The 13,496-nt window shown below is 36.9% G+C and overlaps 1 protein-coding gene across 1 annotated transcript in view; it reads right to left on the bottom strand.

The window, feature by feature from the left end:
- DMD (dystrophin) overlaps window positions 1-13,496 on the bottom strand; it is a 1,970,015-nt gene that overhangs the window by 637,452 nt on the left and 1,319,067 nt on the right. The window contains exon 50 of the mRNA XM_059385278.1: window positions 5,771-6,003. Coding sequence (XP_059241261.1) covers window positions 5,771-6,003 — 233 coding nt within the window. The remainder of the gene's footprint in view (window positions 1-5,770; window positions 6,004-13,496) is intronic.

Raw genomic sequence — 13,496 nt, 5'->3', positions numbered from 1 at the left:
GCGGGTTTGCTTTCAGGAGCTTTTGTTCCCTGAGCGCTTTCCGTAGAGTTCCGGAGGATGGGAATACAAATGGCGGCCTCCTGGTCTCCGCCCGGAGGAGCCAAGAGCCCAGGGCCCCACTCCTCAGTGCGCCCTCAGAGAACAGCGCCCAGTTACTCCCGTCTGCCTGACCTCCGGCCGCGCTCCGAGCTCTCCGAGCCTGCGACCGGTTCAAGGTAACACCGAGCTGTGAGCTTACTGCCGGCTTTCCCGTTCCAATACCCGCAAGCTCTGCGACACTCAGACACCCCGGATCCTTCTGTGACCCTGCGGGACCTGAGGCCACGCTGACCCCGCGTGGGTTTCGCTCCGGTTTAGCCTCTGGAGCGATGTCCCTCAGCAAAACAGACTTTTAAAAGTCCTGTTGCTCCGCCACTTGCCGGGAGCCGGCCCCTCCCCCTGGGGTCTATCTTCCCGTTGCTTTGGATTCACTTATCCGCCTGTCCTACCTTTCAGAAAGTGGTTGTTTTTCTGTTTCCAGAATTGCTTTTCTTCTTCTCTTCGATCTGCTGATGGATTTGCATGTGTTTGCAATCTTCAGATAAGCTATCTAGCTGATCTCCTGCTAGCTGAAGTAGTCTCAGCCTGCTACTTCTCTGCCATCTTGACTCCTCCCGAAGTTACTTAATTTTTTAAATGGCTGTATTTTATAAACTTTAAACAATTTATACTTGTCATTTTAATGTCTATTTTTTTGATTAATATAATTCACTTAGTAAAAATGACTTTTTTTAGTAAACATTACTTTTATTTCAAAATAGTGGCAGCCTAGTTTTCCAAACTAAGAACATAAACAAGTTAAGTGAAAGGAAAACAGAAGCTTAATATCACCTTATGCCACTAAGAATGGCCAAAATAACAAGACATGAAACAACATGTGTTAGAGGGGATGGGGAGAAAGGGGAACCCTCTTACACTGTTGGTGGGAATGCAAGTTGATGCAGCCACTTTGGAGAACAAAGTGGAGATTCTTCAAGAAATTAAAAATAGAGCTTCCCTATGACCCTGCAATTGCATGACTGGGTATTTACCCCAAAGATACAGATGTAGTGAAAAGAAGGGCCATCTGTACCCCAATGTTTATAGCAGCAATGGCCACGGTCGCCAAACTGTGGAAAGAACCAAGATGACCTTCAACGGACAAATGGATAAGGAAGATGTGGTCCATATACACTATGGAGTATTATGCCTCCATCAGAAAGGATGAATACCCAACTTTTGTAGCAACATAGACGGAACTGGAAGAGATTATGCTGAGTGAAATAAGTCAAGCAGAGAGACTCAATTATCATATGGTTTCACTTATTTGTGGAGCATAACAAATATCATGGAGGACAAGGAGTGTTAGAGAGAAGGGAGTTGGGGTAAATTGGAAGGGGAGGTGAATCACGAGAGACTATGGACTCTGAAAAACAATCTGAGGGGTTTGAAGTGGCAGGGTTGGGAGGTTGGGGTACCAGGTGGTGGGTATTATAGAGGGCACAGATTGCATGGAGCACTGGGTGTGCTGCAAAAACAATGAATACTGTTACACTGAAAATAAATTAAAAAAATTTAAAAAAAGAAGCTTAATATCAAATATATGATTTTGAATTCCAGGTCTAGAATTATAAAGAGTTCACTTATTCAAATATCTGATCCTTCTTCCCTTACTGGGAAGAATAATTCAATTACTCTCCATCTAAAAAATGTTATTACAGCTTCTTACCTAACTTATGATGCTTCGTAGCTACAATTAAAATCCCAAATTTCAATCTCTATTAAAAATAAAGCTATTGTTTCACATTTCACTCACATTATCCATCAAGCAATCAAAATTTATTGAGAACTGGTATGTGCAAGGGTCAAACTTAAATTTAAGGTCCTGAGGCATAAATAATCTTTATTTCAGGTGTCCCTGTAGTAAAGGCGAAATAGATAAACATACTGCTTAGATCCCATCATCACTTACTACAAATCCCCTTTACTTGTGCCATCTTCCAACCTGTTCTACATATTCTTGCCTGAGCTCAGGGATATTTATTGCTTATTGGCTGCTCAGCATCTTTTCCACTTTCTATTTTCAACAGATCCCCAATTTCTTTGGAGGGGAACAACCCCTCCCTCACTGTGAGGGGTTTTGGAAGGAGATGGTTTTAAAGCAAAGTTCTCTGCTCTCCTCTATTGATAGTCAACAAACTACATCTGATGATTTTACCTTTTTGTTTAAAATACTTCAAGCATTGCCACTGCCTGCAGACCATAATCAAAACTCCTTGTTCTAGCAAGGAAAGATCTCCATTTCGTAGCCCCATCCCTCTCTACCCAACTTCATCAATTTCTTCCTCACCCCCTTAATTTCAGCCATATGGAATCACAATTGATGTAACACACTACATTGTTTTTCACCTCAGCAAAAAGTAGAGTTTGTTTCTTCTGCCAGAATCACCTTTCTGTTTTATCTACCTGATTATTTCCAACTTGTTCTTTAATATGTGGCTTAAGTTTTAGCTTCTTCAAGAAATTTTTCCTGACCTCCATATTCTTCCCTGGCTTAGTCAGGTGCCCTCTTCCTGAAGTAAGACCCCAGAGCATCCCCTAAACATGTCCAGGGAGGGAGAAACCTGTAGTGGGGACCCTAGAATCAGACTGTATGAGTTCAAATTCCACTGTTGTCTCTTTACTACTTGAACTTGGGCAGATTATTTAAAATCACTGTGCTTTAGTATCAGTCTCACAGTGTAGTGAGCATTAAGTAATGCATGTGAAGTACTTAAAAGTGACTAGCATTTAATTAGTTTTAAACATATGCTAGGTATTATCCTGTAATTTATTTCTATTAGTGTTGCTATTGCTCTTTTTTCCTTCACCTGCTTTAATCTATGCATTGCTATCTTATCCAAGTCTGAAGTTACCAGGCACTTAGTAGTAGCTCAATAAAAATTTGTTAAATGAACATATAAATAAATAGTCACTGATAGTGTTTTACAGTTTAGTCCTTATGAAATATTACCTCATTTCTCACACTTCAACTATTAAAGTTAGGATTGTTTTGTTTAAAAGTTCACATAGAGAAAAATGTTTATTCCCTGATATTGTAATAAATACATCCCCAAACTAATCTCTTTTTTGTCCTCACACTTGTTTAATGTTTATTTATTTAATTTATTTATTTACTATTTATTTATTTACTTATTTATTTATTTTAATGTTTATTTATGGTCATTTGACTGACCATTTAGTGATAGAAAGCTCTAAAAGTCAAGAATTTACAATGTCTTTATAACTCATTTTTTTAATATGAGGGGAAAAAGCAAGGAAAGCATTCCATTATTCAGCAAGAAAAGGGAAATTTTATATATAATACTTATATGCATATCTCTGTATATGAATATGATATACTAACTCAATCTCATTATACAACATTTAAAATATATAAAATTAAAAATTAAAAAATTATATGTATATCTATGATACACACATTTATATATATGAATGGACATCTATATATATGAAATATATGTATCATATATATGTGAAATATTTATATATATATATGAAATAGACTTATTAATTCTCTTGCTTACTTGTTTTCAGTAAGCAACACAGGATGGGAAGCATACAATATAATACAATGCCATATATATATACATATATATATATATAGCATTTGAAAAATCCTGGCTTTCTGTGACCCTGTGACCCTAGGCACTTGACCCTGTGACCCTAGGCACTTGAACTTCTCCTCTGAATTAATTTTGTATCTGTCTTTAAGACTATCATTTTGAAGAGGCATCAAATTAGTGGTCATTTTGGAAAAAGACAATCTTATTTTTCTGAATGCTACTGAGCAGATAGATTCTAAAGTAGATCCTAAAGGTTAGGATCACAAAGGAGTGTAGATTTCTTCTCCCCTTCTAATACCCAGTGGCTTTTACAAGAGGCCATAATGCCAGTAGCAGAATGGGGTGTAGATGTGGAAACAAACTCTTATTTTCATGCAATATTATTATATGACAAAGAATTTATGTGCTACAAATGCTGTGAGGAAGCAGATTTAAAATCTAATATTAATTACTAACATTAGCTAAGTAACTTTTCAGTAAGCAAAGCAAATGGGAAAGCATTTTTCATATACTACCTAATGTAATCCTCTTAACAACCTACAAGGCAAAGATGGTATCATCATTCACATTGTGGTTCAGGGAGACTGAATAACATGCCAAAGGTCTCCAACTGTAGGAAATGAGCCAAGCTTTGAACCCAGGCCATTTAACTCCAAAGCCCTTGCTTTAAATACTGCAACATATTGTTTTCTCTGGCTAGTAGAAGTCTTGATATGAAACTGTGTAAGAACATAATCTCTTATTTCTGCATGTATCAGCACAGTGAAACTGTAAATGCTTAGCACTGTGTCTGGCACAGACTATATATATAAAAACATATATATCACCAAATGGTAGCCACATTTACATTAATACTGGCAACCATATATGTAGTAAGAATACTTAGGCTTAGAAACCAAACAGATTTGGATTTGAATATTTTCTCTGCTACTTATTAGGAGTATGGCATCTCAATGGCTTGTGCTGAAGGATGTACCTACTAATACTTGTTCTAAAGGAGCAGTGAAACCAAATATACATGTTTATATGAAAGTTACATATCTTTATATACAGGCATGTCCATCACTATGTGATGAATATGAATGTGAACCTGTGTATCCTGTGCTCAGAAAAGGAAACCAAGATTTGACCACAATCCTGTCATTTACAAATGACAAAGAACACTTAATTCATATCTCCTGAGTCTCAAATCAAGGTGCTTTAAATGCAGATTGCTTACTAACCACTTATTTTTATTCCTACTGAATTGCTAAAGTTCATTTTACAAAGGAATCTGTCTGCCTTACTTCCTGCTTTTTCAAAAAGTATTTCTGTAACAACTAAATCCCTTCAATGCAATTTATTACCTCTAGAAAGGATTTGAAAATCATTTACCAGTGAAATAACTACAGCACATAAATATTTCAAAGAACTATTTTTCTTATTTATCCAGAAATATAAAAGAAACACAGTGTATTCATTTTAGCTAGGTCAACCAGATTTATATCAATGTATTCCTGTTTCTAACTGATATCATGGTTTTGCGGAATGGATTCCAAGAGGCTGATGAATGCAATCTTTATATTAAAAACATGTTTATTTGACTGAGGCATTGCATAAATACCAATACTAATATTTAAGGTATTTAAAAATATGTTTGGTACTTTTCTAAAAATTTACAGCTAACTTTCAATGATATTCATCATTGTAGGAGGAAAATTGGCACAGACAACTCAGAAGAGTGAATAACCAATTCCCAGATTATTATATTTCATTCTGTAATATATTGTGGCTGCAGGCTGCCAAAACAAACAGTTTAAATGTAAACAGCTCAGTCGAACTACTTATTTGATATTAAATAGATTTTTTAAATACTGGTTGTTTACTGATTTAATTAAGCCAACTATAATTGCAAGGTTTATGGTTTTTTCCTTGTATCATTCTGTTTTAATGTATGGGTTTTAGATAATTGTATGATTTTTTTTTCTTGATCATATTTAGACTATACAGAGTAGAGATAGTATGTTGCTGACAGAGAAAAGCTGCCTAAAAACTGGTGGGAATATGTCTAGAAAGAGTGAACTGACATGTGAGTGATCTTGACTTTAATGAAAAATCTCAACCAGCTTTTATCTTTTCCTCCATACCTTCTGCTTGATGATCATCTCGTTGATGTCTTCAAGATCACCCACCATCACCCTCTGTGATTTTATAACTCGATCAAGCAGAGACAGCCAGTCGGTAAGTTCTGTCCAAGCTCGGTTGAAATCTGCCAGAGCAGGTACTTCCAACAGCAAGGAAGATGGCATTTCTAGTTTGGAGATGGCAGTTTCCTTGGTAACTGCGGGTTGTGTCACCAGAGTAACAGTCTGACTAGGAGCTATTTTTTTTTTTTTTGCAAAAAAGGAAAAAAGAAAATAAAAAGAAGAAAAATTAGAAACACAAGCAAAGAAGTCAATTTCAGTAACAACAGAACAAGCTTAATTAAAGTACAACAATTTGAGCCAAAGTATTATTTATTATGTTATAAATTTTTCTCCAGCAACATGAATATTTTACACAGTACTACATGATAGGACAATTCAAGGACTCACACTTGTCATTAGTACACATTTAACAGTCTTTCAAAATGATTTTGCTTATTCTAATGGCTGCACAGTTAATTTAATTTAAATGTTCCTTCTCAAATAACACTTACATAGACTGTGGAACTGGTAAAGAAAAAGGTGTTCAGACTTTACCAGGTGGGAAAGTTTTGCTTATTTTTTCTCATTCAAGATAAAAAAAGCAAAAGTCAAGTTTAAATAGATTTTATTTCCTTGACCAAGAAGTAAATTACCTTGAAGTTGGATCCTAGGGAAATCAAAGCCAATGAAATGTTTTTGTCTTTGCTTTGTATTTTATATTGGGAATAGTTTCTTATATTTTTTTCCTTTTCTTTCAGATTGGTCATAAAGTGACTGCCAGTAGAGAAAACCCAAGCTATATAAACCTATAAAAGATTTTCTACTTGGATATGAAACACTATTTCCAGGTTATTAAGAAATATTAAATAGGGATGCCTGGGTGGCTCAGTGGGTTAAAGCCTCTGCCTTCGGCTCAGGTCATGATCCCAGGGTCCTGGGATCGAGCCCCGCATCAGGCTCTCTTCTCAGCGGGGAGCCTGCTTCCTCTTCTCTCTCTACCTGCCTCTCTGCCTACTTGAGATCTCTGCCTGTCAAATAAATAAATAAATAAATAAATATATTTTAAAGAAAGGTTAAATAGATACTAATACTTTGGAACACTATACTATAAGATGGCACATGGCAATTGTTAAGATCCAAAATCTTAGGAGAGAATCCTACTCTCTGTCCCAGGAGCTCTGTGACCTTGGTTACATTACTTAACCTCTCTAAGCTTCAGGTTTTCTCCTCAGTAAAGAAGGGACAATAACAGAGTGAATGTTAGAGAGGCAGTTGTGTGGATTCCATGATTAATATATGAAATGTACACAAAACAGTGCCAGAAAATAACAACAATATTAGCACAGTTTCTGACACTGGTTGGTAATGATGTTAGGTATCACTATTTTTATAAGCACCCGATGAAAAAGAAAAACAGTGATGAATGAATATAACAAGAAGTTGCAGATAAGGGGTAGAAATAGGTGAAATAGTTGGGAAAAATCAAAGGTTGGTGTGTGGCTCTTTATTTACTAAAGGGGGCCAAGCTTGCTAGTGTGAATTGTTATTAAATACCAACAAACAGCTGGGTAATAGAAGGTGAGTGATGAGGGGAACAGAACACCTCATCTGGTTTTTAAGTCCAGAGTCTCTGAAGCCTATCCACATTGAGGAGACCAATAACAAAGAAATAATGGACTACATAGTTTAGAAGGGAAGCTTTGAGAGAAAGCTCCAAAGGACAACATCTTAACAGGAGACCTGAGAGCCATGGACAAGGGAGGAAATGTTCTAAGAACATGAGAAACGTGCCATGTGTGAATTCCATTCTGAGGTGGCCATAAATCACTTTTCATGGTTGTATTACTTTCTACATTTTAAAGGCTGTCTTTTTGTGAGAGAAGATGATGAGGGAAATGGAAGGATGCCTCCTCTCTCTCAAACTTCTCAGGGACAAGGGTTTCCTACAGCTGGGAGATATAATCTTGAAAAGGCAGAAAGAAAGGAAAAAGGTAGAGTGTTAGAATAAAAAGTAATGGGAAGAAGTAATGACTGAAAAACAAAGATACTGAGAAGAAAAAGAAGAAACAGTTTCTTGAATCTCTCTCACTACTGTGAAGCTCTTTCTAGAAAGAATGACATATAATCTGCAGCAGAAATAGCATCTTGTGATCCAACACTCCTACTAGGAAGCGTGCGGGCCAACAGGATCTAAAAATCTTAAAAGGGATTCCAAGAGAGGAGCCGAATCCCTGAAGAGGATGCATGGGTGAGGATTTAAAAAAGAGCTAAATTAAAACATCACTGGGAGAGCTAGCTGCTGAATGCCTGGATGACTAGAAAATATGGACAAATTGTTCTTAAAATAGACACACAACAGATACTGAGGTAACATATAGTACTTTGGGATGATTTCAAAGTTCTGGGAAGTGTCAGACAATGTTTTCTTTTCTTCTTCTTCTTCTTCTTCCTCTTCTTCTTCTTCTTTTAGCTTGACTTACTGAAAATTTGACCCTCAAAAGAGAGTATAAATTTTTTTTTCTCTAGATTTACTTCTGACCAACAAAGACATGCCTAATGAAGTGAAAATGGTCATGTCATCTTAAATTTCAATACAGTGAAAGACGAGAATACAGAGAATTATCAGATTTCAAATGTTTTGAAAAAAGTCTATTGAAAAGAAAGGCTGGAGCCAGAGACTGAACAACAGAGAATGATTCAAGATGACTAAAAAGTACAGACAAATGACATTTGAATGATAATAGCACAAAGTTCTCCAACGAGGAAAAAGAAAGAAGTAGCACCAAGTACAATGTTGGCTGAAACAGATTTACAAAGAGTTGAAAGGTCAGCTAGGTAGCCATGGATACACCCAGTCATGGGCAGGTGGTTTAATTTATGAACCAGTCAGGCCCTTCAGTGCTGGTCTCCTCTCCTCCAGCACTCAGCATCTGAAAACACCTCTAAAGCGGTGGGAAAGGAAGGAGAGTACTAGGTACCTTCTGCTCACAGCTCTACCTCCTACACCTTGCATAGGTACTGGAATACAGTAGGTGCTCAACTGATGTCCTCTGAATAAATGAATGAATCTAAAAAAACAAATCCATGCACAGTAAGATTTGAAGTACACTTAGAGGCCTTCTACCCATGGGGAGCCCTAAAGGACAACAATCTCAAAGGATCATATCTCGAAGTCTAGAACACAGAATATTCCTAGGATCTCACTGTTTAAGTCATTTTAACTATTTTCAGAACAAGAAACTAATGGAGGCCTCTTTGGAGAACAGTGTGGAGATTCCTCAAGAAATTAAAAATAGAACTTCCCTATGACCCTGCCATTGTACTCCTGGGTATTTACCCCAAAGATACAGATGTAGTGAAAAGAAGGGCCATCTGTACCCCAATGTTTATAGCAGCAATGGCCACGGTCGCCAAACTGTGGGAAGAACCAAGATGCCCTTCAACAGACGAATGGATAAGGAAGATGTGGTCCATATACACTATGGAGTATTATGCCTCCATCAGAAAGGATGAATACCCAACTTTTGTAGCAACATGGACGGGACTGGAAGAGATTATGCTGAGTGAAATAAGTCAAGCAGAGAGAGTCAAATATCATATGGTTTCACTTATTTGTGGAGCATAACAAAAAGCATGGAGGACATGGGGAGTTAGAGAGAAGGGGGTTGGGGTAAATTGGAAGGGGAGGTGAATCATGAGATACTATGGACTCTGAAAAACAATGTGAGGGGTTTGAAGTGGCGGGGGCGGGGTGGAAGGTCGGGGTACCAGGTAGTAGGTATTATAGAGGGCACGGATTGCATGGAGCACTGGGTGTGGTGAAAAAATAATGATACTGTTATGCTGAAAATAAATAAATGAAAAAAAAAAAAGAAACTAATGGAGGGAGAGCCACTGTTTGGGGCAGACAATGAAGTTCAAATATTAAGAGAGAAAATAGAACCGATCAATTTTTTGGTTCCCTACTCTTCTATCAAGGGGCGAGGTAAAAAGCGGGAAAGAACACTGGATCAAGAAACAGAGTGTAAAACAGACTATCTAGGGTCAGACTGTTAGATTTCAATCCTCACTCCATTACTTAGCTGGGTAACACTAGGCAGGTTACTTAAGCACTCTGACTCTCAATTTACTCCTCTGTAAAAGGGCAATTATAACAGTACTTCTCTCACAGACAGCTGGCATTAACATTTCCTAGATAAACAATCTTGGATGAGATTATAGGATTCTTGAAGTAAGGGATTATATCCTGCTTGATAAATTAAACTTCTGTGATCCTCAGAGTATTCACCTACATAATAGAGAAAACAGTACCAATCTCATGAAATTGTTCTAAGAATTTTATGAATTCATATATGTAAGTCTTCTCCTAGCATCCTTCTGCCAGTAGATATACTGTGTGAGTTTTCTTCTCCTTCTCCTTTTGCTGCTCTAACAATGTTTACTGGATACTGACTTTATAAATTAGCATGCCATTCTGGGTTCTGATCTCTTTGAACTAGAATTCACTCCAGCCTCCTCTCCTTCCATTCTTCCCATCCCCCCATCCCAACACCTCAGTCTTCATTCCATATTCTCCAAATAGCACTGGGCATTTCTTACTTTTGTGCCCTCCTACCCAAACTCTCTTCTCCCTTCTCCAAATATTCCATTTCCTTATCAAAGCCCAACTCTACATTTCTGTGATTTATAAAGAACCAAGATAAGCCTATAACCAAAACGTCTTCATGAGGTATAGAATTAAATTATTCTTTGAGGGGTACTAAACACTGCAAGTTTTTAATGTTTTACTACTCAAATCTAATCATCACTAAGAAGAAACTCTTATATCATTATTAGGTTTTTGTTTGTTTGTCTACTGGCTAGAAGGTAGTAATTGATAGTAACTAAGAGAATGTTACTAAACTCAGAAACTTTGGGTCTCCAAGAGTAAATAAATAAATGCTATAACATAAAGTAGAAAGAGGTTAATTTCCATCTAGTTTATATTTTATTAGGACCAACTGTACCTAGCATGCAATTTAAAATATTTCATTTTTCCTAAAAAGAAAGAAGACTTCTCCCTAGATCCATGCATGTATTTTTCTTATTTTTTTTTATTAAGCAGGATGTTTCAAAGGGGAAATTTTTGAGGTCCTGAGAATATCTCATTTTATTATGTATGCCATATTGACTCGTACAGCATTTTCAGATGTCTTTACTTTTATGTAAAAAGAAAAAAAAAAAACAAGTTTCCTTCTTTTCCACTGTCATGCTGCTAGAAACAGAAGCAAATCACTTCATTAGGTAAAGTGTTGGCTAGTCAGATCTGTAAGAGGGCAGTTCCAGTGGGTTTTCCCAGACTGAGCAACAGAATCTTGACTTTAAGCAAGGAATATTTAGTTCTCCCAGAGTTTTCCGATAACCCCCATAATTTAAAAGATGGAAGGATAATTTGTTGAGAATTCTCTCAACTCATAATACCAATCAGGTAAGGAGTTAGGACACATAAATGACTACACAGAATCTTTCACCTGAACTTGTGGGATTAGTTTCCAAGTTCTCCCTAAAGAGAATGAGAAATGGCTTCCCCTCCAGCCAGTAGGTACCCCTTCCTCTGTGCCCCGTTTAATGCCCCACAGTCTGGTATGCTTACCTGGATGTTCACCCCTTGCCTCAAGTCATTGTCCAGGGTCATAAGGAGTTTGCCCTGAGAATGACTACTTCAGTTCTCAGTCTCCCAAACCCCTATGGAGGCCAAGGTTATTCAATTCAAGTATGTTGGGGGAAATATCTCTTCCAGGATGGGGTCATAACAGATAAGAGTTCTTATGATGTCACATGATTAACTCTTTCCAGTGACAGATTTTGCTGTCTTTCCTGCTTAACCAGTTACCAGTTCATGCTAGAACCATGTGTATTACAATGTGTATCATTAAGCCAGAGAGAGATACACATTGTGTATACATGTATTCATCTGTATAGATAGATGTATACACAACACACAGAGCCTGTACTGTCTGACTACTGATGACTGTAGCATAATGCGTTTCCCATGCATTTGTTAGGAAATTAAAAATCTCTACTAAAAACTGTGTTTTCTTTCTATAGTTAAGCAGAGAAAGTCAAGCCCAAAATAGGTGGAAGGAATTGAGTTTGGCACACCAGAATAGTAGCATGAATAACAGTAGGTGTAACAAACTATTGCAAACCACAGCTTTTCTCTGAGTATTTTGTTAATTAAAAGGTGTTGGTTTTAGGAGGCAACTCTCATTTTTTCAGAAGTGTTTGAAGCATATTTCTCCAGTCCACAAATTTAATTGGTTTCAGGGGTACATGATTAGTCAGACTAACAGCTATACTTAGAGCTTTAAAGGAGCTACTAAATCTTTTAAAAAACACACACACAATGTGCTTGGCATACTTCCTTTGAAGTGTTCACATGTGGTGTTTCTGTAATTCACAGGTCTCCTTGAGTTGATAAAAAAGCAAGAAGCCCATATTCTATTCCTTGCTTTGTTGTGTGAATATGGGTAATGTTTTTGTTTTCTTTACTTTTCTTAGTGAAAACTCAGTGCACTGACTAAATGATAAATTACTGGACTCACACTAGCAAAAATACCTAAAAGTTCCATTCCATATAGGTGGTCAAACTGCCTTACTGCTTCACATAATCACATAAACAGGAGAGACTGTTTAGGTACCTGCAGGTCACCAGTACTTAAAGTAACTGTTCTTCAGGTAAACAACACTGGGGAAAGCTTTTATTTTTGAATATCTGAAAGAATGGCATGTGGCTTAATGAAATATGAAATATGTAAGAGTTGGAGAGTACGTGCTAACAAAGTTACGAATCATGCTTGGACGGAAAAAGAAAATCTCTAGTGCATGGGGGAGGAAGAACCTCACTTCTTGGCTCTAAATATTTGTCATTTTCACACATAGGTGGGTAATTAGAAATAACTGTTACAAATCCATAAACATTTACCTTTGTCTTCTTTTTTTACTCTAAAGCAGAAATAAAATAGGTGACTCAATTATCACTGATTATTTACATTTTAGCATCATAAGGCCATGTGCTATCTGTGGGCAAGGCCTAGAGAATCAGAACTCAAGGATTCATGCTTACCCACCTGTTTTTCTGGATTTTATGAAAAAAAAAATTGTTAGCTGTGAAAGCCCTAGATTTTTAAAGCTCAGTAATGCTACTTTATCACTTTAAACTGATCCTCTCCTGCAACTAAGAATATAATCCAAGTGAGAAATATTGCTCCTACTGGGAAGGAAGAGAGATTACCGCCAACACTATAACCACTATCATTTACTCAACGTTTCTTATGTGCCAGGCAAGGTTATTTATAAGCCATGTTTTATTAAATTTTTACCCAACAATATTCAGGGTAGGTATTTTCCTTTTACAGGAAGGTAATATCTGCTCCAGATCTCACATTAACAAGTGGCAACGTGCAGACAATGTGATTAACCAGGATACGTATTTCTGAAAATGATCTGGTCATTTGATACTTTCTCTACATGTCTCATTCAATATAAAAAAAATTATTAACTACTCAAATACTTTTGGCTGCAAGAGCTACAGTTTAAAATATATAGCACCCACCAAATACATCTAATATCAATTCTAGCTGGGGAAAAATCACCTTGAACGAGCCATAAAAACATGGATTATGGCAATGAAGTGGATCTGGCTTCC

The sequence above is a fragment of the Mustela nigripes genome, chromosome X (genome assembly GCF_022355385.1).
Source record: "Mustela nigripes isolate SB6536 chromosome X, MUSNIG.SB6536, whole genome shotgun sequence".
NCBI classification, from domain to species: Eukaryota; Metazoa; Chordata; class Mammalia; order Carnivora; family Mustelidae; genus Mustela; species Mustela nigripes.
Note: the sequence above shows the minus strand (reverse complement) of the source record. Positions and strands in the feature narration are given on the sequence as shown.